We start from the raw sequence: 23554 nt of genomic DNA on the forward strand, positions 1-23554 counted from the left end.
TGATTGTAGACGAATTGCTCCTAATATATCTGACCAGATAATCACTTATTATATCCATGCAGGTCTGAACCCGCGAATAGACGAAGCTCTTGATTTACTAATGCCGACAAATATGCATGATTTTGTAAGAAAAGCTGTAATTGCAGAAAGATCAGTAAATCGCAAAAAGTTAATGAAACCAAAACAGAAGAAAAAGGCCTTGAATCACTAATGGTTAAGCTTCTCGATAAATAAGACTTCAGTTTAAACACAAACCAAAGTCAAAATAGTAATCCAAATCAGAATCGACGTCAATTTGGCGGTAACTGTAATTATTGTAATAAATATGGTCATAAAATAATTGACTGTCGTAAAAAGAAATACGATGAAAGACAATCCAATCCAACTGGAAATCAGCAACAACTCAACTCTTGGAATAGGCTTCGAGTATTAAATGCAAATGTGTTATAAAATGAAGAATCCGAAGAAGCAGTAGCTATCTTAACCACGATTTGTAGCCTATCTAACACAAAAAATTGTTCCAATAACCTTATTGCCGCAAATGTTGAATTAAGGAAGACAATTATCAAAGGTCTTGTCGATACAGGATCTTAGCTTTCTAATATTACTTACAAACATTAAAACAATAGCTGAAAACTATCAAAAACTGCAGCTAGACTAGATAAACTTCAACTTGTTTCAGCTAATATGATGTATGCAACTAACAGCTTTATGCAAGTTCTGGATTCTCAAAGTCGAATGGTTAGCGAATTGCAATCAACTATAAAAAGCATAAATTACCACGACAGATCTTGGAGATATTTGGAATAAAAATCAACTGCAATGGTACTTACGCTTACGAAATGATTCGTGATGTTAAATGTTCAACAAGAGAAAATGGAGTTTTAAAAATAGTCTATTTTCAATTCAAAATGAACGTCTATGAACAAAAGAAACAAATTCAGAAAGCTGACCCTTTCCTCCTTTATCAAATGGATGTAGCTCATGTTTGTCATGTCGAGTATACTGGACCATCGTATGTATTGGTTGAAGATTCATCATCATTTATGTGCGAGATTCCGAAACGAGATATTGTATCCAACAATTTCCTGTTTTCTTACGATAAAAATTTAGTGTCTAAAAAACATAAATTGTCTTGTAAATTGAACGATTGCAGCTTAAAATGTTCTACAACTATTAACCTCGAAATAAAACTGATGAAAGATTCAAAATTCAATCTTGGTCAAAATTTTACTATTTACAATATAACACATGAATGTCCAAGTTTCGTGATAAATTTTCCTATGCATGCTACTTTTAGCATCAATAACAGTAGTATAAAGCAAATTCAAGCAAATTGCAAATAATGCTGCTTGGTCTAACGAAATCAACCTACATTTCTTCGATCCTGATATTGAACGCATTACAATTGTATAATTCGCAGCTGGACACAAAAAAGTTGGAAAATCTTATTGAGAATCATAGGAATATTCATGATTACTTACAACAATACATTGATTATATTACGTGTTTATGGCAAAAAAGAACCTTCTAATGGCCTACCGAGAAATCGAAAAAAATCAACAATTACGAGAAAAACAAGCAAAGTTATTCCAAGTATTCGAATTTATGATGAGTTACTTGAAAAAGAGAATGTAGACTAAATTAGCAGAGGAAATCCAACAAGAAAAATCGAAAAACGCAGTGCCTATGAAAGAAAAATACAATTAAATAGCAAGAGTTGAATGACAGATTTGATTTGCCTGAATTTGTTGTTTTAATAAATGTAGAATTGAGAGATTTTGATTCAGAATCTGGTGGGTTAGATTCATTCAGAGGGGGAATATGAAACCAAATTGAGCAAAAGTGGTAAAAGCAGTGTTGAAAATGAATATTAAATTTCATGGTGAACGTATGTTGCAACAACTTGGAAGCTTTACCCGTATAAAAACAAGTTGATAATGAATGTGCAGTTGTCAAGAAAAATAACGATTAAATAAAGTTGATTATTAAAAGAATAAAGTTGAACGCTTTCTTAGCTCGTGTATTAGATTTCAACGAGGAAGAAACGTACTGGCTTATCTTTTGGACGTTAACCAAAAAAATTTACTGTTTGTCCAATAAATCCAGCAAACTCTTTAGATAAAGTGAAATCAACTGCAACCGAATTAGTATTGTTAGCTCCTTCACACAAAATTTCTGTTGGCAACTCTGCAATAGCCTCTCCAGAATCGTCTGGTCTTCATCAATCTTCGTCCACGAAAACCAATCCTGATTTACTATCAAAGATGTTTGTTGTATTTTTTTAGGCTGCGTCTCGACCGAAAGGAGTTGTAGCAAATTCATCAGTCTCGCCTCTTACCCATGAACTTGCCCGAGATTTCACCAAAGTTGCTTTTAACTCTAGTACTAAAGACAATCTTTTAGAGTCTATTCTAACTGTGAAAACAAAATGAGTCCTGTTGCAATAACATCATCATCCTCATCAACCACTACCACTACAAACACATCATTTTTCCCTTTTCATCAAAGGCCTTCACCGAACTGCTATTCATATTTTATCAACGAATAGTAAATCATTGAAACCAATTCTTGCTCCTGCTTTTTTTGCGTCTTACAAGCTTGGTGACAATTTTTCTGGTTCTTTTCATAGTCCTATTCATCCAATCACAATGAATTCACCAGCTTATTAGATCATGATAAATCAATATTTTCAACATCAACTTCTTCCTCTTTTTCATGCAAATTAATACCAAGCCCTAACACTTCATAAAATCAACTAACTTTGAGTCTAATCCAATCGTGACTCTATCAACGCCATCTTCGTCAACTTTGGATAGAGACAAAATTTGCTTACACCGATTTCAATCAGTCCAAACTCAGTAATGTGTATCACTGACGTTATTTGATAGCATGATAAAATATGTGTTAAAACTTCATAAAGATGCTGCTTTCATTTTTTACTAGATAAATTTAAACTAAAAGATGGTTTGATTTGTATTTGATAAATATTAATATCTTGGTGAATTTTTTTTAAAGTAATCTTGGTCAGAAAACCAAATTAACTATGAAGAGAAGATGTTAATTGTTGAATGAGCATACAATAAATAACATCAACTCTCATATTTAATTGTTTTTCTCATCAAGATTGCTTGTAAAAAAATACATCAAAATATCAAAAATACAAAAATCAAGTCAATCCAGGTGAAAATATTGGTTTTAATATAAATATAAGTTTAAACTTACTTTGTTTTGTTTTTTTGGATACACAAAATTGCACAAATAAATATTTTGATGGTGAATAGTTGATGTATTAGTTGAATAGTTGAATTAAAACATCAGATGATTGCCACTCTCGTTTTTTGATCAGCACCACTTAAAAGATGCTGAGTAAATAAACTGATGATTGTGCATTATTTTCTGATTTAATCTATTGATTTTGTTCAGTCTAACATCATGAATAAATTAACTGATCTGTTTCTTTTCTGGTTCTGAATTGATTCACTTTGGTCAGCTGATAGTAATGATTGTATTATCGGTACTTAATGAGGAAAAAATATTGATTTAAGTCGATTGATTATTCCTTAGGTGAGATCGGTTCAATGAAACTACGCTGCAATCTGTCAGTTTTCATCACAAAATTTTTCCATATTAATTTCAATCTGATATATGGATACAGCTTTTTATATTAAACCAGATTATTATTGTGATTTAACATTACCACTTAGTATTGTTGATAAGTCGAAAGTTTATTGTAACAAACAATTTTGCAAGTGGGGAATCAGATGAAATCTGCAAGTTTGTTTGAGAATTGACAAGTCAACACTGATCAATGATTATTCTTATATAATTTTTTACCCTGGAATCATTAATTTAATAGCTATTATTACCACTTGAGTTTCAGATTTATTATTTTTTCTCTGATATTCGTATTTTACCCACCACTTAACGTTGATTGTTGCGTAGACAATTCTGAATAGGTTATTTTTGAGACTCACTGATCTACTGGGCCCTTTATTGAAATCTGTCTTTTCCTTGACGTTATGTGCACATTATATTGTTACCAGTTGTAAAATGGTTTTGACCGGGAAAATGGAGAAGCAAACATAAAATTGTAATTGTTACAATTAAAGTGGAAACCAAATAACAGTTTAAATAGAGGTTAGAGTTGTATTAAGTGTAATTTACAGCTGTAATGATTAAAGTTAACTGTTTACTTGCTTTTACAGCAATCAACTGGATCTTGGTCATAAACAAAGTGAATGGTACAATTGAATTGGATGAGACAAGCAACCGTAACAACAACAACAACAACAACCAGTATTTCAATAAATCAATTGGTGATTATCAATGTGATCAATATCAGGATGCTGTTGATGCTCCTGATGCTACTTGGGAACCAGATCAACCTTTAGTGTATACAAGATGGTCGATAATAAAAGGTTTTACTCGTAAATTAAAAGGAATTAAGGTTGCTCATTTCTTGGGTATTCCTTATGCTCAACCACCAATTGGGGATTTACGTTTTAAAAAGCCTCGACCCTTACAGTCAAGGAATGGTTATGGGGCTGATGGGAGAGATGAGGACAAGATTTTCAAAGCCTCGATTATGGTACAGCTTGTATGCAAAAGATTTCCCTCATCTTAAACTTCTCACATGTTCCAATATCAGAAGATTGTTTGTACATGAATGTTTACACTCCATTAGATAGCTTACCACAAGACTCATCAACTGGTTCAGTTAAACCTTTACTACCTGTATCTGTTCACATCCATGGAAGTGCTTTTGTTTATTTATCATCAGCAGATCCTCTTTTTTATGGTGGCTATCTATCAGCCAAGGCAAACGTAGTTGTAGTTACCTTTAACTATCGTTTAGGTTTGTTTGGTTTAATGTATGGCCATGATAAATTAATTCCGGGTAACTTGGCTCTTTATGATCAACGAGCAGCCCTTATTTGGGTAAGACAAAACATTGCAGCCTTTGGTGGTGATCCTGGTCAGGTAACCCTTTCCAGTCACTTTTCTGGTGCCCCTTTTGCAGCTCTAAACCTTTTCTCGACCCAATCAAGATATTTATTTAAAAGTGCTGCTATTTTGTCAGGAACGGCAACCTCACGATCAGCAACCGATTCACGATCCGCTGCTTTGGCCAAGACGAGAAAACTGAAAGAAAATTGGCTGTTCAGAGTTAAATGTCGATAAAAGCCATTATAATGAAGTTACTGATGACTAGTTGTCTCAGTACGAGGTTGACTGTTTAATGGCTAAAGATTCTTACGATTTGATTGAAGCTCAACCTGATGTAAACAAAGAGATTTTGAATGGGATGAAATGTGTTCTCTTGAAATTTTCTTACCCTTCTATGGTAGCCCCATGTTTCCTGAATCTCCTGATTCTATGTTATCTAAAGGAGACTTTCGTTGTGACATATCAATTCTAGTGGGCCGAGTTCCAGTTGAATCAGCTCGTGGTATCACTCAAATAACCTGGAATGTGGATGTGGCTCAAGATAGAATGAGAAATGAGATAAAAACTGTTTTAAAAGCCAATTCAACTGGCAACATTGAAAGAATCTTGGAATATTATTTTAATGACTGTAAAACTGGTGATATTAGACAAATTGCTGAAGCTGTTTTCAACCTTTTCAATGAAATTTGCTGGCACTGTCCTAATTTAATGTTGTCCTTGCAATGGTCAAAATACAACAGAGTCTACCTTTACTCTTATACCTACAAATCAAACCATTTGGGCGATCTTGACTTGGCACAACTCTTTGGTGCCTATCACACTGAAGATGTTTCCCTGATGTTTGGTTTTCCCTATAGTTATTGTTCCCTTTACTCGGATTCCGATAGATTGGTTTATTCTTACATGATGAACCTTTGGTTAAACTTTCTCTACACTGGTACAGGTGATTGACCAACCGTTATGAAACATTATTCAGTTACTTTACCTTATCACCAACAAATGACTGGAATCTGGAATCAAAAGGTAGACAAACTGGATGATAAACAACAAAGAGTAAGGTAACAAGAGAGAGCATGAAGATGTTAAATCTTTCAAGTTGAGATTTAATTAATTCGGTCACTCTCAGATGGCCCTGGAAATTAAAAGCTCATTGATTTGCCCAACTATTTGATTAAGATTTGATTAAGATTTGATTAATGTTTGATTAATGTTTGTTTTCATTTTTTTGTATAAATTTCACTAAAAGCGCCTTCTGAGAGTGAACTGGAGAATTAAATCTCAACCTTAATTTGAGTGTATCTCGTGACACCTCTTATTACTTTACTCTTTGTGTCTTAGGCTGCTTTACCAAAGAGAATGTCTCTGCTCTCTGTTCAGCACTCTACCTTATCTACTATCATAACAGTGATATTCAATCATCTTCAAAGCAATTGAAGCTTACTCGAGAAGGTTATTTAACGATTTTTACTTTAATGTTGTATCAAAAACTAATGCTCAATTGACTCTTGTTAATCACCAATTAAAATTTTTGTTTTTTCTCTAATAGTTTGCTTTCAACTTTTGGATAATTCACCTGGCTAACAGAAAGAAGAAATCTAAAATGGACTCAACACACGGATTGTACCAATCACCTTTATCTCAGCGGTATGGAAGTCTTGAGATGAGGCAAAATTTCAGTGATATTAAAAAATTTACAACCTGGAGACTTCTCTGGGTAAATTTAGCTAAAGCTCAGCAAGGACTTGGAATCAATATCAGTGATGAACAAATATCCGAGATGGAAGATAACATGGACAAAATTGATTTTGAATTTGTCAAAGAAGATGAAAAAAGGACTCGCCACGATGTAATGGCCCATGTTCACGAGTTCGCTTCAAAATGTGTAAAGGCAGCGCCTATTATTCACTTAGGAGCAACAAGTTGCTTTGTTGGAGATAATACAGATTTAATCCAAATAAAAGATGGATTTAATATATTGTTACCCAGGTTGGCTCGTTGTATTGATAGATTCACCAAATTTGCCAAGAAATATCATGATATGCCTACCCTTGGCTATACACATTTTCAACCAGCACAATTAGGTAGGCTTTGATATTTTCATCACTCATTGCAATTTTTTTTAAACTGCTATTTGAATCTATTTTCTAGTGACTGTTGGTAAAAGAGCTTGTCTTTGGATCAATGATTTACTAATGGATCTAAAAAACTTCGAACGTGTCCGAAATGACTTGAGATTTAGAGGGTGTAAAGGAACAACTGGTACTCAAGCGTCATTTCTTCAACTGTTTAACAATGACGAAGAGAAGGTTAAAAAACTTGATGAACTAGTCACTAGGTATTCTGGATTTGACCAAAGTCAAATTGTTGCGCCACTTTTAAATAAACTGGTTTTGTTTGAATCTATCAAAATATCGAATGATGATTTTTCTTAATAACGAAACGCTTAATGATGACTGATTTTTGGTGAGCTATTCATAATCATCATAACGATACCGAAGGCTCCGATATAATTTGTCAATTTCTATTGTCGTTAACAGACAATCATAAATTTTCTCTGTATTTCGGAAAGTCAACTAATGCTAAATTATTGTTTAAATTTGTGTTTAATGATTAATCGAACTATTTCAAACGATAAACTATTCATATAATGATTTAAGAGATTCATCTCATCAACTCGATAATCTATCTACTGTAAGTTTACCATCCATTTTAGTATTAAATTACTCACACACTACATCACACTAACACTGTGAGTCTGAAATACTTTCTTTAATAATTGTCAGATGTTCAACCAAATCTAAAGCCTGTATTACATCCAAGTGAATTAATTTAGCTGTAATTAACCAACATTAATATTCTGATGTTTTTTCTTTAATTTTTATTAAGGCTGGTGTCAATTCAAAAAAAAGTAATGGACGGTGAAATATTTAAGTGATAGCTAAACCTCTTCATCGAGAAGTTATATGATTTAAACACGAGGGCGAAGCTCGAGTGATTACAATCAATCGGAACTGTTAGAATTCAGAATAGTTGATCACGCAACATACTAAAATGAAAATTATCTTCAAGAAACGGTCGAAAATAAAATCAAAGAGTTGGACGTGAAAATTCATTCATTCAGTGGTTCGGTATAATTTTATATTCCCAGATTGCTGCAGACATGGCCAGCTTTCCTTTAGAGTCAATGAAATGTGCAATAAATTGGTGATTTTCAGTCAATTTAGGCAATAATGAAGCAGTCTTGTTATCAATTTCAAGAGTCACCCACTTCTGCAACTCCGTCAAGTTACACTCCAATGATGTTATGTCGAAAAGACGAAGATATTTCATAGCTCTGATCAATTTTTCCGTTTCTGTCAAAACTCTTGGATAGTCGACTTCTTTATGCACAAATGTACAATTATTACTTTCATATGAAGCACATCTCTTTTCTAAGCCTAAGTCTCTAAATGTAAACTGCGGAAACTTAGCCCTATTGACTTTGTAGTATTCGCAATAAAAGTTAATACATAACGAAGTGAGCTTATCCATTAGATTGCGTTGCACATGTTTTTTGAACGGTTCCATGGTTATTTTGTGAGGGTAAAAATCAACTGAAAGAGGATCGATTTCAATAGATTTAACAATTTTTGATGTAACATTGTCAATATCCTTCTCTACCAATGTCAACATAACGACGTCTTTCTCATCAAACATTGATTTCGAGTAACCACAAGAGCTTTCCAGTTCCAAACTCATATTCTTGGTATATTCGGTGTTTTCACGAAACAGGTTTACTTCAGTTGGAAAAGTGCGAATAACTACATCCTCGGTCGTAAAATGCTCCAAAGCGATAGTATGTGGAAGCCTCAAAGGGAATTTAAAATTCGGTTTCAGTCTATCGGCTACAAAAGAATATTTTTTATTAAAAATTTATCTGTATCTAACAAGGAAACTAATCGTAATGCCTAGAACCGATTTCGTTTTTCATAATTCAACTACTCTATTGATTGACACTAATCTCATACAAATCAGTTCTAGTGCTTAAGATTAGTAACCTCATTGATGTTGCAATTCAACCTTAAGGCAAATTCAGCATTCAAAAGGGAAAACCAACTGACTGTAAAGACAGAGTTTTCGTGACAACAACCAGTGTTCAAATGACCAAAATTTTTTTATTAATAATTTTTCAATGAATTCAATTTTCATTTCCACTAAACCACATAATAAGTCAACATCTATCAAAATGCCAACTTATATTCCACGGTTCATCAGAAAAGAAGTAATTAGAAATCAATGAAATTTTCTATTGAATAAAGATACTCCAACTCGAGACCTTTTGTCTAATAGAAGTTTTGGTTATTAGAAAGCTGGTTTTGTTATGAAAGCTCACTTGGACACTTTAATTCAGTTAAAAATTTTCGTGATTTAGGTTTCCTTATCCTTAGAATTTCAATTATATGGAAAATGAGTTTCAGTTCGCTAATTCTTGCGCCCACTAAAAACATTATATAATAAATTACATAAAGATAAACTTACTGAATCTGTGGTCGTCAGTGGCATTGCTGCCATAAAATGAAACAAGATAAAACATGAAAAAATAACAAAACAAAACTTTAAAATCCATTGAATTTAGTTTAAATGGCTGCAACAGATGAATTTAAGTCAACGTCAATATTTCTTGATTCACTGGTAACTAACCAGGGCTAACATTTTTGCAAAGCGTAGCAACTAGAGATGGTTACTTTAGCTCCTCTTTATGACCAAGTAACCGGAACATCATGAGCGTGCAAAAATAAATCTTGCAAGTGAAATTTGGTCCAGAATTTAGAATAATTCGACCAAATAATTATTTTGTTAAGCTGTAACTATTTTTACAAGACATAGCAATATATAATTTCGATTTCTTCAAAAATTAAGGTTTCTGATTTGGTAAAAACCGATCATTAACGTAAAACATCGATAACCGTAAAATAACCGATCTTGAATAATTTCATTCTGCGCTTTTTCATAGCTTCTCAACCCGGACGCGCCCTTTCTTTGTCTGACCGCACCCATTGTGAGCTGAGCTACATAAAGGTCTTTGTTTTCAGCCATTCTATTTTCAAACTTTGTTCAATTACGGTATTTAGTCATCTAGTAGTGACAGACATTTTACTTTGTTCCCTTTATTCTGAAAAAAACTCAAGCAGTGTAATCGTTTAACCGTTGTGTTTCAAATAACTACGTGCTTAATGGATCTAAAACTTTATCTGGTTATCCTTCTTAATGTTTTATCTTTGATTCATTCATCAATTCAATGTGAAGGATATATGTTTGCTTATGGTGCGAGTTATAATGATTATTATATGAATATCAAAACCAGTGTTGACTTTCAATTGATGCATCGTGAAGACAATGCTACATGGAGAAATGATAGTTTATTCGAGGCCATTGATTGCTACCCTCATCGATGCAAAGTACAACTGGACCACAGAGATAATTGTTATCTTTATTTAGTTAAAAATCAAACTAAATCAACGCTTCATGGACCAATAAAGATCCATCCAAAGCATATTGAATTAAATATAGAGTTTGATAAGTCTAATAGAACTATGAATCTTCTAAATTACGAATGGTCCGATAAAAAGCAATTTAGACTTCGCTCTATGTACTTCTCCCGTTGTTATCTAATGAGATTAGCATATAAATTGGCTTTAGATTTATGTCATATTCCTCTGAATATCTATCTTGAACTGGATTCCAAAATTGCTTCTCTTTTCCCTAAAATCGAGAAAAACGATTATTTCATGCTTAATATTATCAATTTTTTCGACGAAATCAACCCCAATAACGTCTTCAATAAATCGGTCCTCTGGCGATATTATCCAAAATTACGATATGTTACAGCGTCCCATATAATCTCCAATTATACAGTTGTACCAACAGAAAAATTCAACAAAATTTGAAAGTTCTCGTCATACAAAAGGTTCAAAAAATGCAACAAGATTTAAGAAAAAGTGTTCAATGTTTTATGTTTCATCAAAACTGAATAAACTAAAACTGATTTTTGCAATTAGATGCTTTTCCCATGCTTTATGCTTTTCAATCTTTTAGTCATCATCTCTTGAGTTGGTAAAAGATTTCAATGTTTGGTAAAGCTGTTAAAAGTAAAGTTAACTCTAACTTGTATTCTTAAATCTCTTAAATTTAATAAATCGGGATTTGAAAGGCTGAGTAGTCTTTTGACTGTTAATAAAGTATTTAAATTCTTGGTTTAATTGTTAAAATGAGTATTTCTACCTTTCAAACTTAATAAAATAATTTCTTGGCTTTCCAACTGTATATTGTAAACCTAATTACAGTGATCACTCAGATGTCTTTAAATGTTTTTTAACCATTTTTTGGTAATTTTTGACCATTTCTGGTGATTTTTGATGCTTTTTTGGATTTTTGTTGTGATTTTTGTGGATTTTCAGGGATAAGTGTGCTAAATAAGGTCAAAGTTAGCTTCAAAATCATTTGACTTACAAGTTAAATTTGATTATAATAACTTGAGATCATACAAAGTTATGGTTGATTAAATTAAACCTTCAATCATGAAACTGTCAACTTGATCAAAAATGATATAACGTTTAGCTAGTTATAGCCTAAGAATCTGAAATTTTGTTAGGTTTTGACACACACACACACACATATATGTAATTTAGTAATTAAGAAGCCTACAAATATATTGTTTATCATCCAGTTTGTCTGCCTTTTGATTCCAGATTCCAGTGATTTGTTTGTGAAAAGGTAAAGTAACTGAATAATGTTTCATAACGGTTGGTCAATCACCTGTACCAGTGTAGAGAAAGTTTAACCAAAGGTTCATCATGTAAGAATAAACCAATCTATCGGAATCCGAGTAAAGGGAACAATAACTATAGGGAAAACCAAACATCAGGGAAACATCTTCAGTGTGATAGGCACCAAAGAGTTGTGCCAAGTCAAGATCGCCCAAATGGTTTGATTTGTAGGTATAAGAGTAAAGGTAGACTCTGTTGTATTTTGACCATTGCAAGGACAACATTAAATTAGGACAGTGCCAGCAAATTTCATTGAAAAGGTTGAAAACAGCTTCAGCAATTTGTCTAATATCACCAGTTTTACAGTCATTAAAATAATATTCCAAGATTCTTTCAATGTTGCCAGTTGAATTGGCTTTTAAAACAGTTTTTATCTCATTTCTCATTCTATCTTGAGCCACATCCACATTCCAGGTTATTTGAGTGATACCACGAGCTGATTCAACTGGAACTCGGCCCACTAGAATTGATATGTCACAACGAAAGTCTCCTTTAGATAACATAGAATCAGGAGATTCAGGAAACATGGGGCTACCATAGAAGGGTAAGAAAATTTCAAGAGAACACATTTCATCCCATTCAAAATCTCTTTGTTTACATCAGGTTGAGCTTCAATCAAATCGTAAGAATCTTTAGCCATTAAACAGTCAACCTCGTACTGAGACAACTAGTCATCAGTAACTTCATTATAATGGCTTTTATCGACATTTAACTCTGAACAGCCAATTTTCTTTCAGTTTTCTCGTCTTGGCCAAAGCAGCGGATCGTGAATCGGTTGCTGATCGTGAGGTTGCCGTTCCTGACAAAATAGCAGCACTTTTAAATAAATATCTTGATTGGGTCGAGAAAAGGTTTAGAGCTGCAAAAGGGGCACCAGAAAAGTGACTGGAAAGGGTTACCTGACCAGGATCACCACCAAAGGCTGCAATGTTTTGTCTTACCCAAATAAGGGCTGCTCGTTGATCATAAAGAGCCAAGTTACCCGGAATTAATTTATCATGGCCATACATTAAACCAAACAAACCTAAACGATAGTTAAAGGTAACTACAACTACGTTTGCCTTGGCTGATAGATAGCCACCATAAAAAAGAGGATCTGCTGATGATAAATAAACAAAAGCACTTCCATGGATGTGAACAGATACAGGTAGTAAAAGTTTAACTGAACCGGTTGATGAGCCTTGTGGTAAGCTATCTAATGGAGGGTAAACATTCATGTACAAACAATCTTCTGATATTGGAACATGTGAGAAGTTTAAGATGAGGGAAATCTTTTGCATACAAGCTGTACCATAATCGAGGCTTTGAAAATCTTGTCCTCATCTCTCCCATCAGCCCCATAACCATTCCTTGGCTGTAAGGTAGGGATGTGCGATTTCCGATTTTCCCTGAGATCGATTTTCCCGATCAATTTTCCTCAGAAATCGATCGATTTTCGATTTCCAAAAACATAAATATATCAGAAAAAATTGCCTAAAAATACTCATTTTTAATTTTTTTTAAGACAAAAAAGTATCATCGGATCTGAAAAATTATCTCCTAGCTCTAAATATCGTGTTTTTAAGGAGATCGATTTTCTCTGGGTTGAGATCGATCAATTTTTGCGTGATGAAAATCGATCAGATCGATTTTAAAATCGGATCGGAACATCCCTACTGTAAGGGTCGAGGCTTTTTAAAACGTAAATCCCCAATTGGTGGTTGAGCATAAGGAATACCCAAGAAATGAGCAACCTTAATTCCTTTTAATTTACGAGTAAAACCTTTTATTATCGACCATCTTGTATACACTAAAGGTTGATCTGGTTCCCAAGTAGCATCAGGAGCATCAACAGCATCCTGATATTGATCACATTGATAATCACCAATTGATTTATTGAAATACTGGTTGTTGTTGTTGTTGTTACGGTTGCTTGTCTCATCCAATTCAATTGTACCATTCACTTTGTTTATGACCAAGATCCAGTTGATTGCTGTAAAAGCAAGTAAACAGTTAACTTTAATCATTACAGCTGTAAATTACACTTAATACAACTCTAACCTCTATTTAAACTGTTATTTGGTTTCCACTTTAATTGTAACAATTACAATTTTATGTTTGCTTCTCCATTTTCCCGGTCAAAACCATTTTACAACTGGTAACAATATAATGTGCACATAACGTCAAGGAAAAGACAGATTTCAATAATCGATTTCCTATTCAAAATTGTCTACGCAACAATCAACGTTAAGGTGATAACAAAGTTAATTGTTAAATTTAACCCTTAAACATTAAGTTTTTTTAATTAGCCGCTCGGCTTGAGCCGAAACTAGCTGCGGCTAATGAGAAGAGAAGTGAGCCTACGGTTACTTCTACAGCCTTACCCAGCCTTTGCTGTACGTAGATAGTATCGATACTTATTTGTATGATATTATCACATGGAGATACGATGTTAATAGTGTTTGTTTCTTGAGCATTGTTTTTTCGCAAATCTTGAAAATGTTTTGATTTCTTTGTATGATGAAAGCTTCGTTAACAATTATTTCCTCAACTGTTAATTTTATCAATCTACTATAATCATGGCCACACCAACTAATGATTTAGAAGGCTTACCTGGTCAAAATAATGATGCTTTTGCTGTAAGTTTCTTTTTTTTACTTCAGCTCACTATAACTTTAATTCAATGATTAATGACACTTCATCACTCTTCTTGATTTTTACAAATTTCAGGAATTGACCAAAATTTATAGTCCTGATAAATGGGATTATAACAAAGCATTAGTTCCTTTTATGCTTGGAAAAGGAGTAATGAACCGAGAGGAAGTATTAGTGGAGAAGGCAATGGAAAGTTGTGCTTTTCGAACCGTCATGAGTGGAGTCGCTGGTTACGGATTTGGAGCAGTTATGGGCTTGTTTTTAGCCTCTGTAGGTCCACAGGCAACTATGATAGAACCTGAAAAACAGACTGTTAGAATGGTGTTGCAGGACATGAAAGGAAGAATGTTGTCAAATGCAAAAAGTTTTGCCATACTAGGAGCAATGTTTGCTTGTACAGAATGTGCTCTTGAATCGGTTAGTAATTTTAATCATTTTTCATGAGTTTGAATTGAATATTTTATAACTTGATTTCATAACTTTTTATAGCACCGTGGTAAAAGTCACTGGACAAATGGAACTTTAGCTGGTGGAATAGTTGGTGGTGTTATTGGACTACGAGCTGGTCCTCGGGCTGGTCTTTGGGGTGCAACTGGATTTGCTGCTTTTTCAACTTTGCTTGATTACTATTTCAGAATGTAGTTTTATTATACTTTTTTTAAACTTTTGTGTTTAATAGATGCTTATCTTTGTTATACTCATCGCTCATCATTCGTGAATTTCCCATCTTGGGATCCCACTGTGAAATTAGAACATCTTTCCGAGTTTAATATCAAATAATCCATCATATTAATCGGATAGTTGCAATTAGCAGGACCCGGTGAATAAAGTAAATCTGCGTTCAAGATATTTAAATCAAATTTATTTTTTGTTTAAAGAGACAATAGAAAACTTAAACTGAAAATATCACAATATCCTCTTATCAATCATTGAAAATAACATTGAACATCTAATAAGACTAACAAATTAACGTGATATGTAGCGATTGAATTTATTTAGTAACACTCGCTTTAATACTCATCACATTGCGATAGGGATGAATTGCTGGTTCAACTTCACTTCTGATAAATTCAATCACCTGTCGAGGCGCCCGACCAACGAATGAACGGGGATCAATGAGGTCCTTTAATTCTGCTTTGATTGGCTCGAAATATCTGTGATTCCCAATTCTATTTAATAGGTCATTGTTTTTACCATATTGTTTAACTTGGAGAGCTGCCTCATGAGAGAGTTGTCGAATCATTTCATGACATTCCTGTCGATTGGCACCTTTGATTACCATAGCCAAGATGATATTTTCGGTTGCCATGAATGGAAGCTCCTGAAAGAAAAAAAAACAAAGGAAATGTTTGAAAAATGCCAACTAGCAAAGTAAATCCATCATTTCTTACCTGATTGATGTTTCTCTCAATAACTGCTGGATATACAATGAAACCTTCGGAAACATTTTGTAATGTTATAAGAACCTCGTCAGCAGTAATAAAAGCCTCTGGGATAAGAATACGTCGAATCGCACTGTCATCGAGTGTTCTCTCCATCCATTGAACAGAATGAGTGTTTAAAGCGGAAGCCATGACACCCATAAGATGTCTGGCTAATGAACAGCATCTTTCTGATCTCATTGGATTTCGTTTATAAGGCATTGCACTAGATCCAACCTGTGTTTCTTCAAACGGTTCCTCAATTTCCTTCATATGAGCCAGCAATCTCAAATCTGAACAAATCTTATGAATTGTTGAACCTAGACCAGCTAAGGCACCCAAGACTTCAACATCAACCTTGCGAGAATACGTTTGACCGGTAACAATTTGACTTTGGTCAAATCCAGAATACCTAGTGACTAGTTCATCAAGTTTTTTAACCTTCTCTTCGTCATTGTTAAACAGTTGAAGAAATGACGCTTGAGTACCAGTTGTTCCTTTACACCCTCTAAATCTCAAGTCATTTCGGACACGTTCGAAGTTTTTTAGATCCATTAGTAAATCATTGATCCAAAGACAAGCTCTTTTACCAACAGTCACTAGAAAATAGATTCAAATAGCAGTTTAAAAAAAATTGCAATGAGTGATGAAAATATCAAAGCCTACCTAATTGTGCTGGTTGAAAATGTGTATAGCCAAGGGTAGGCATATCATGATATTTCTTGGCAAATTTGGTGAATCTATCAATACAACGAGCCAACCTGGGTAACAATATATTAAATCCATCTTTTATTTGGATTAAATCTGTATTATCTCCAACAAAGCAACTTGTTGCTCCTAAGTGAATAATAGGCGCTGCCTTTACACATTTTGAAGCGAACTCGTGAACATGGGCCATTACATCGTGGCGAGTCCTTTTTTCATCTTCTTTGACAAATTCAAAATCAATTTTGTCCATGTTATCTTCCATCTCGGATATTTGTTCATCACTGATATTGATTCCAAGTCCTTGCTGAGCTTTAGCTAAATTTACCCAGAGAAGTCTCCAGGTTGTAAATTTTTTAATATCACTGAAATTTTGCCTCATCTCAAGACTTCCATACCGCTGAGATAAAGGTGATTGGTACAATCCGTGTGTTGAGTCCATTTTAGATTTCTTCTTTCTGTTAGCCAGGTGAATTATCCAAAAGTTGAAAGCAAACTATTAGAGAAAAAACAAAAATTTTAATTGGTGATTAACAAGAGTCAATTGAGCATTAGTTTTTGATACAACATTAAAGTAAAAATCGTTAAATAACCTTCTCGAGTAAGCTTCAATTGCTTTGAAGATGATTGAATATCACTGTTATGATAGTAGATAAGGTAGAGTGCTGAACAGAGAGCAGAGACATTCTCTTTGGTAAAGCAGCCTAAGACACAAAGAGTAAAGTAATAAGAGGTGTCACGAGATACACTCAAATTAAGGTTGAGATTTAATTCTCCAGTTCACTCTCAGAAGGCGCTTTTAGTGAAATTTATACAAAAAAATGAAAACAAACATTAATCAAACATTAATCAAATCTTAATCAAATCTTAATCAAATAGTTGGGCAAATCAATGAGCTTTTAATTTCCAGGGCCATCTGAGAGTGACCGAATTAATTAAATCTCAACTTGAAAGATTTAACATCTTCATGCTCTCTCTTGTTACCTTACTCTTTGCTTAGACATATGTTTTTATCTGACAGGGTATCTTGATTCACGTAAGATAGTGAATGAAAGATGATAACGGTTGATTAGATCGCAAAGAAACTACCACTTCGAGAGCCTCACCAGATGAAAAGTTAGTGGTTTTAATAGATTTATCTATCTATGCTAAAAAATAACAATAATAGAGATTTCATCTCACTCCTCGAATAAGATTACCGACAATCATGAATCATGATAGTTTCGAAATTAGAAACAAGAATTGCATGAGGAAAAACGACTTACCAAAGTTGATAATGGTTCAGATTACAAAAAATTTTAACACTTACAGAGAAAATATTGACTCTTTTACAGTAAATTTACAAAAATTTAAACATCGAATTGAGTTATACATGCTTCAGGAATCGTTTCGGAAGCAAGAAAATATCCAATGAAGACATTTAAAAGTCATAATACACCAAAAAAGAGGATGGACGATGCTACAAACTAAAATGGAAGGAAAAATGTGAGAAGAAGAGAGAGGCTGAAGCTAGAGAAGAGAGGGAAAGATAGGTAGAGACACAGCAGTGATGAGAGTAAAGCTATGAGTTGTTTTTTTCTTAAAGTGTATAAAGTAAAAATTGAATATGTTTAATTATAAACCTTCTAGTACCATTATTTACGTGTGTATTATTATCAACCAATCTTCCAAGGCGGCAATCAGGTAATTAATCAGATTGAAGGCTAAAATAAGAGCCAATTTTATTGTCCATATACCCGGTTAAGGCCTGTTTTTGTATTGTACTTTGCTTCCTTAGCCTTCTTGAGCCACCTATTCTCTTTCTCCTTTTCCCATAAACTCTTTTAATTTGATTGCTTTTAAAACCATTTGTTTTATTAATCAACTAGCCGGTTGATTTTTAATTGTATTACTCTAACCATAATCACCATTTTTACCTAATTTCTCCTGGTTCAATATGTCAATGTAATCATTATTTTATGTTGAGGCCTTCTTTGCTACTATACTTTTACTCTTTCTTCATTCTCTTGCCTTTCCTTTTCTCTTTCTTTTTCTCTTCACTTTCTCTCTTTTTTTTGAGGTTTGCAATTTTTTAAAAACAATCATCCCGGATAACTTATTCTTATATTATCTTTTAAATTGAAACTTGAAGCTTGAATATTAATCGATTCCCTATTTCTATGTCTTCTTACAGATAGATTATGGCCTTTCAGTTGATGGTGTTAATTTTTTTCAATTGAAATTTAACCCTTTCTTTCATTATTGAAGCGGACCTGTTGGGAAAAGTGACAATCTGTTTATTTTGCAACATCACGAAACCATCAAAGTTTATTCCGCTGAGTTGAAGTTGACAATATTGTTGTTTTTATCTCATCAAGTTGATCTTTCTATTACCAAGAAAGGACTTTATTAACCTTAAAGAAAATCTGTGATCATTATTTGTGTATCAAACATTTATCATCATGCATTCATTTCTGACTATTCAATGTTGAAAATTATTTCCCGCAAACAATATTTCTAACTTCATAAAAGATCTGTTTCTGTTTGTCTTTTGATGATCCATAAACATTCAATATCTGCAAGTGACTTAAATTGTTTTTCTACGTCTGGCGCTCACAATCGAGGTCTTAATTTGTCAGTTTAACTTTTAAAAATGGTTTTAAGCTCAAATGACATTGATGTGGTTGAATTTCTAGCCAATCTTAAAGCTAGCAAACCACCCTATGAATGTCCTTTTCGAGAATGTGGAAAAATTTACAAAAGTTATATAGGAATGAGATCTCATATGTTAGGTTTTAACCATGTCACTGGAACAAAAGACAATGGATCTCCAAATTTAAACCAATCAGGGTAAGTTGAAGCTTTTATTTTATCGCATATAGTATCCTCATTGGTACACTTTTACTGACTTTTAATTTACCTTCTCTAACAGTTTTGGCAAAAAGGGTAGAGGCCGCTGGCATGGTCGTCAATGTAGTAGATCTCCTTCTCCTTCTGATTTCATTAAGAATCCTGCTAGAGAAGCCCTAACTTACGCCGAAGCCCAAAGAATGGTTGAAATAGAAATAGATGGAAGAACCCATCGAATCAACATAAATGAACCTATGAATATAGTTCACATTGATGCAAAAAATGGCTTTAGTATGAATGGATCCGTGGAGGAGACTAAAGAAGAAAATGGAGAAGCGGAGAAAACTGAAGAAATTAATCAAGTGAAAGGTGGTAAATCTGGTAGAGGAGGTAAAGGTGGAAAAGGTGGTAAAGGTGGTAAAGGCGGTAAAGGAAAAAATCGAGGTAAAGCTAAGTTTGGCAGGCCATCAAAAAACAAAAATCAGACTCCTGCAGAACCTCAAACACCGTCAGCCAATGGACCTGTTTTACCTGCTCCATCTTTTCGCGTTCTCTCTGACTATAACCCACCCGATGCACCACCTAGACCGACCTCTTATTTCAGGTTCATCGATAAATCTCCTGATGAGTTGGACGAAGAAGTTGAATATGATATGGACGAAGAGGACTGTGCCTGGCTTGAGTTGATAAACTCTAAAAGAAAATCTGATGGATTGAATGAAGTACCTGCTGATACTTTTGAACTTCTAATGGACAGATTAGAGAAAGAGTCTTATTTTTCAAGTCAAAACAGTGGTAAAGAAATGGGTCCAGCTATAGATGAAGATGCAGTTTGTTGTATATGCAGCGATGGCGAGTGTCAAAATACAAACGCTATTCTATTTTGTGATATGTGTAATTTAGCTGTTCATCAGGAATGCTATGGAGTTCCGTATATACCTGAAGGTCAGTGGTTATGTCGAAGATGTCTCCAATCTCCATCTCGAGCTGTTGACTGTGCTTTGTGTCCTAATAAGGGTGGAGCTTTTAAACAAACCGATGACAATCGTTGGGCTCATGTTGTTTGTGCTTTATGGATACCTGAAGTTTGTTTTGCCAACACTGTTTTCCTTGAACCGATTGACAGCATTCAAAACATACCCCAAGCAAGATGGAAATTAAATTGCTCTATATGCAAACAAAAATCAGTTGGAGCTTGTATACAATGTCATAAAAATAACTGTTACGTTGCTTTTCATGTTACCTGTGCTCAACAAGCCGGACTTTACATGAAAATGGAGGCCATTAGGGAAGTTACTTCAAATGGAGTTGTTACAAGTGTACGAAAGGCTGCTTACTGTTTAACTCATACGCCAACCGATGAAAATGGAGTTAGTTTAAGTGGTGTTTATATAAGTGGGGATGATGATGATTCTAGGTCTAGCTTCATTAAACGAAATCAAAATGAAGCTCTATTCAAAGAGAAGATGCGTAAAGCTCGTAAAATGTTGGCCGAAAAGCGTTCCGTTTTGCCTGTCGTCTCAATACCAACCATCCCAGCTGATAGATTAACTAAAATTGCATCTCTTATAAACATACCTAAACGTAATCAATTCATCCAACGACTTCTTGGTTATTGGACATTAAAAAGACATTCCAGAAATGGAGTACCTCTCCTTCGTCGACTTCAAATATCATATGCGGGAGCAAGAAAAGGCAGTGATTTAAATAATGATGATGAGCAAGCTATTAAATTAAGGGATGAGCTTAAATATCTTCAACGTCTTCGCCAAGATCTCGAAAAGGCTCGACTTTTAGTGGAATTAATAAGGAAAAGAGAAAAATTAAAATTAGAATACATAAAAGTACATCAATTAATTGTTGAGACTAGTTTTCAACCATTGAGTCATCATTTAAGAAAAGTCATCACGCAATTAGAAGCTAAAGATCCCCAAAAAATATTTGCTGAACCTGTAAACACTGAAGAGGTTCCTGATTATCTCACCTTCATCTCCCATCCAATGGATTTCTCCACAATGCGATCAAAAATTGAGTCAAATTCTTATAAAAATTTTTCCCAATTTGAAGCTGATTTTGATTTAATGATTAACAACTGCATGTCCTACAACAACAAAGATACATTATATTATAAAGCTGCCGTTAAATTGAAAGAAGCAAGCAAACCAATTATCCGAGAAGCTAAACTGGCTCTTGAAAAACCTTTTGTACCCAAAACAGAAGACGATTCATCTACATCTCTATCATCTTATCAAACAGCTTCTGAATCCAATGATGTTGACACAAAAGAAGCTGATAATCAAATTGCTAAAGAAAAACTTCGTACTCCAGGTAATGTTCAAATAATTTTCCATCGCTAAACAAAACTGTTACTAATTTTATCCTTTTTTCTTTCGATTTATTCTCAGCTGGTAGAAAACGGCCAACCAAGAAACACACAGGCTCTCAAAGCAAGAAACCGACAACAACTCCTCATACTGTTCAATCATCTCTAGAAACGCCTCAAGCATCCCCTTTCCCATCTTCATCAGTTCCCCAAACAGATAGTTTCAAAGTTTATCGATCCATCAGTAAGTAAAAAACTGTCCATATTCCTGTACCATTAGCTTGAGCACTATTTCCCTCTAAAATTTACTCTTCTCTTATTTTGACCTTTCAATCATTTTTTTTAAGTCCAAAGTTTTCCATTCTTTTATTTGTATCTTTTTGTTTATTTTACTCTCTATTTTTATTAGTGAATGCAGCCAGCGATTCAGATTTTAATTCTGAAAGCTCAAGATCTTCAGCCACCACGGCATCAACAGAGTATTCAGGATCATCTCAGTCTTGGACGACCAGCTTACAAGCTTCTTGTAATAGCAAGGCTAGTTCAGAAGCACGTGAAACTCCAACTAACCCTCCAAGTATGTCACTGCTAAATTTAATTTGTGTGTTAAACTATGTCAATGAGCAAAATACCTTCATGCAATTTATCAGAAAACTAATGCGACTCCCTTGTTAATTGTGTTGATTGTCTCACAGGACCAACTTCTCGCTCATCGAGATCTGATATTTCAAATGATAGTCAGAACTTAATACCATTAGAGCCCTTGGACCTAGTATGGGCCAAGTGTCGTGGATATCCCTGGTATCCAGCCCTGGTACGATTTTTGTTTTCCTTATCTGTTTCATTCATCAAAATTTCTATGTTCATCTATGTTTTTTTTGTTTCGCTTTTTCATGTTCTTGATTGTTTCCTCTTTCATTTCCCTCTGTACTTTCCTTCTCAGCTTCTGCTTCTATTTAAATTATCTTGCCAGCTCATTTGTATTAACAATTATTTTCAATTAATCTTTTCAGATTGTTAATCCAGACATGCCAAAGACTGGATATTTCCACAATGGTGTCCCCATCCCAGTACCACCAGATGATGTGCTTGAATTGAGAGCGCAACATGCCGAACCTGTATATTTAGTTTTATTTTTTGATGCTAAAAGAACTTGGTAAGTATTTCATTCTAACTTTAATATTTATCTTTTCTATTGAAAAATTATCAATTCTAATTGATTGTTATTTGTTTACAGGCAATGGCTTCCAAGGAACAAGCTCGAACCTTTGGGTGTTTATTCGGGTTTGGATCAAGCCAAGTTGATAGAATCAAGGAAACCAGCAGAAAGAAAAGCAGTTAAAAAAGCCTTCGAGAAAGCAATCGAACATTGTTGTAGAGTTGCCGGAGAACCTCCTGAATCCGGAGAATCAGATGATGAAGATTAATTTCAAAATCAATCAAAAAAGTTAAATTTTGTGTATATTAATTGAAAAAAAGAAAACATTGTAAATAGCAAAGCAAACAAACCTTCTCATCTCTCCTTAATTATTGTTTTCCCACTCTCCTCAATCTTCCTCACACTCTCTTCTTCAATTCCCAACTCGATGTAAATAATCGTACAAATTAAGTTTTGTCTATTCCGTTAATAGAATCAATTAGGTTGAAAAAAAGAAACTCGTTGACTTTCGTTTCAAATTTACATGAGATAGTCCAACTATTAAGTGGTTATGTTTCAAACAAAATTAATAACAAGACTATCCTCTTAATAAAGCAATGATGCAAACTTATTTCAGTTTAACTTGACAGAGTCAAGTAGGAAAGGATCAATCACAGAGTAAACATTGAAACACTTTGGCAGAAACTTTCATAAGAAACAATAAAAACAGTTACTGTTTGATTAAATT

At 33.9% G+C, this 23554-nt stretch overlaps 6 protein-coding genes across 11 annotated transcripts; 4 read left to right on the plus strand and 2 right to left on the minus strand.

Moving 5' to 3' along the window:
- Nucleotides 1–3933: 3933 nt before the first annotated feature.
- LOC149093239 (adenylosuccinate lyase-like) lies at nt 3934–7397 on the plus strand. 2 transcript variants are annotated; one of them, XR_016199558.1, is made up of 4 exons: nt 3934–4140; nt 4209–6399; nt 6497–7031; nt 7099–7349. XR_016199558.1 is itself a non-coding variant. In XM_089268714.1 (3 exons), exons 2-3 carry the CDS (start codon nt 6551–6553, stop codon nt 7380–7382), a joined length of 765 nt encoding a protein of 254 aa, XP_089124840.1. In that variant the 5' UTR covers nt 6265–6399; nt 6497–6550; the 3' UTR covers nt 7383–7397. The 2 variants fall into 2 exon arrangements, 1 of the variants encoding a protein (XP_089124840.1); XM_089268714.1 differs by lacking the exon at nt 3934–4140 and having other exon boundaries at nt 6265–6399; nt 7099–7397.
- LOC149093240 (juvenile hormone esterase-like) lies at nt 4175–5184 on the plus strand. Its single transcript, XM_089269305.1, has 2 exons — nt 4175–4538; nt 4652–5184. The coding sequence occupies exons 1-2, from the start codon at nt 4175–4177 to the stop codon at nt 5182–5184; spliced, it is 897 nt and encodes a 298-aa protein (XP_089125431.1).
- A 285-nt stretch (nt 7398–7682) lies between the features above and the next one.
- On the minus strand, nt 7683–9770 carry LOC107370982 (uncharacterized). The gene is made up of 2 exons (XM_015938929.3): nt 9469–9770; nt 7683–8834 (listed from the first exon to the last, which is right to left on the minus strand). Exons 1-2 carry the CDS (start codon nt 9554–9556, stop codon nt 8068–8070), a joined length of 855 nt encoding a protein of 284 aa, XP_015794415.2. The 5' UTR covers nt 9557–9770; the 3' UTR covers nt 7683–8067.
- A 4447-nt stretch (nt 9771–14217) lies between these two features.
- On the plus strand, nt 14218–15085 carry LOC107371435 (mitochondrial import inner membrane translocase subunit Tim22). The gene is made up of 3 exons (XM_015939520.3): nt 14218–14374; nt 14466–14807; nt 14880–15085. The coding sequence occupies exons 1-3, from the start codon at nt 14315–14317 to the stop codon at nt 15030–15032; spliced, it is 555 nt and encodes a 184-aa protein (XP_015795006.2). The 5' UTR covers nt 14218–14314; the 3' UTR covers nt 15033–15085.
- A 145-nt stretch (nt 15086–15230) lies between these two features.
- On the minus strand, nt 15231–17990 carry LOC107371434 (adenylosuccinate lyase). 3 transcript variants are annotated; one of them, XM_015939518.3, is made up of 4 exons: nt 17782–17990; nt 16478–17012; nt 15782–16410; nt 15231–15711 (listed from the first exon to the last, which is right to left on the minus strand). In XM_015939518.3, the coding sequence occupies exons 2-4, from the start codon at nt 16956–16958 to the stop codon at nt 15382–15384; spliced, it is 1440 nt and encodes a 479-aa protein (XP_015795004.2). In that variant the 5' UTR covers nt 16959–17012; nt 17782–17990; the 3' UTR covers nt 15231–15381. The 3 variants fall into 3 exon arrangements, with proteins under 3 accessions (XP_015795004.2, XP_015795005.2, XP_089125766.1); XM_015939519.3 differs by lacking the exon at nt 17782–17990 and adding an exon at nt 17110–17228; XM_089269640.1 differs by lacking the exon at nt 17782–17990 and having other exon boundaries at nt 16478–17126.
- A 66-nt stretch (nt 17991–18056) lies between these two features.
- Br140 (bromodomain-containing protein 140) lies at nt 18057–23552 on the plus strand. Of its 3 annotated transcripts, XM_015939515.3 has the most exons (8): nt 18057–18199; nt 18690–19345; nt 19428–21673; nt 21751–21912; nt 22078–22245; nt 22364–22482; nt 22682–22824; nt 22906–23552. In XM_015939515.3, the coding sequence occupies exons 2-8, from the start codon at nt 19149–19151 to the stop codon at nt 23093–23095; spliced, it is 3225 nt and encodes a 1074-aa protein (XP_015795001.2). In that variant the 5' UTR covers nt 18057–18199; nt 18690–19148; the 3' UTR covers nt 23096–23552. The 3 variants fall into 3 exon arrangements, 1 of the variants encoding a protein (XP_015795001.2); XR_016200153.1 differs by lacking the exon at nt 22364–22482; XR_016200154.1 differs by lacking the exons at nt 22078–22245; nt 22364–22482.
- Nucleotides 23553–23554: the final 2 nt, after the last annotated feature.

The sequence above is a fragment of the Tetranychus urticae genome, chromosome 3 (assembly GCF_039701765.1).
Source record: "Tetranychus urticae isolate SD_2017Ah chromosome 3, NJAU_TeUrti_SD_1.0, whole genome shotgun sequence".
Taxonomy (NCBI): Eukaryota; Metazoa; Arthropoda; class Arachnida; order Trombidiformes; family Tetranychidae; genus Tetranychus; species Tetranychus urticae.

Coding starts and splice junctions, on each gene's coding strand:
- LOC149093239 (XM_089268714.1), top strand. CDS start 6,551: ATGGACTCAACACACGGATTGTACCAATCACCTTTATCTCAGCGGTAT. Junction 7,032..7,098: donor TTTTCAACCAGCACAATTAG/GTAGGCTTTGAT, acceptor TCTATTTTCTAG/TGACTGTTGGTAAAAGAGCT.
- Br140 (XM_015939515.3), top strand. CDS start 19,149: ATGGTTTTAAGCTCAAATGACATTGATGTGGTTGAATTTCTAGCCAAT. Junction 21,674..21,750: donor AGAAAAACTTCGTACTCCAG/GTAATGTTCAAA, acceptor ATTTATTCTCAG/CTGGTAGAAAACGGCCAACC. Junction 22,483..22,681: donor ATCCCTGGTATCCAGCCCTG/GTACGATTTTTG, acceptor TAATCTTTTCAG/ATTGTTAATCCAGACATGCC.
- LOC149093240 (XM_089269305.1), top strand. CDS start 4,175: ATGATTAAAGTTAACTGTTTACTTGCTTTTACAGCAATCAACTGGATC. Junction 4,539..4,651: donor ACCCTTACAGTCAAGGAATG/GTTATGGGGCTG, acceptor TTCCAATATCAG/AAGATTGTTTGTACATGAAT.
- LOC107370982 (XM_015938929.3), bottom strand. CDS start 9,556: ATGGATTTTAAAGTTTTGTTTTGTTATTTTTTCATGTTTTATCTTGTT. Junction 8,835..9,468: donor CACTGACGACCACAGATTCA/GTAAGTTTATCT, acceptor ATTCTTTTGTAG/CCGATAGACTGAAACCGAAT.
- LOC107371434 (XM_015939518.3), bottom strand. CDS start 16,958: ATGGACTCAACACACGGATTGTACCAATCACCTTTATCTCAGCGGTAT. Junction 16,411..16,477: donor TTTTCAACCAGCACAATTAG/GTAGGCTTTGAT, acceptor TCTATTTTCTAG/TGACTGTTGGTAAAAGAGCT. Junction 15,712..15,781: donor TTGAGAGAAACATCAATCAG/GTAAGAAATGAT, acceptor TTTTTCTTTCAG/GAGCTTCCATTCATGGCAAC.
- LOC107371435 (XM_015939520.3), top strand. CDS start 14,315: ATGGCCACACCAACTAATGATTTAGAAGGCTTACCTGGTCAAAATAAT. Junction 14,375..14,465: donor AAAATAATGATGCTTTTGCT/GTAAGTTTCTTT, acceptor TACAAATTTCAG/GAATTGACCAAAATTTATAG. Junction 14,808..14,879: donor CAGAATGTGCTCTTGAATCG/GTTAGTAATTTT, acceptor AACTTTTTATAG/CACCGTGGTAAAAGTCACTG.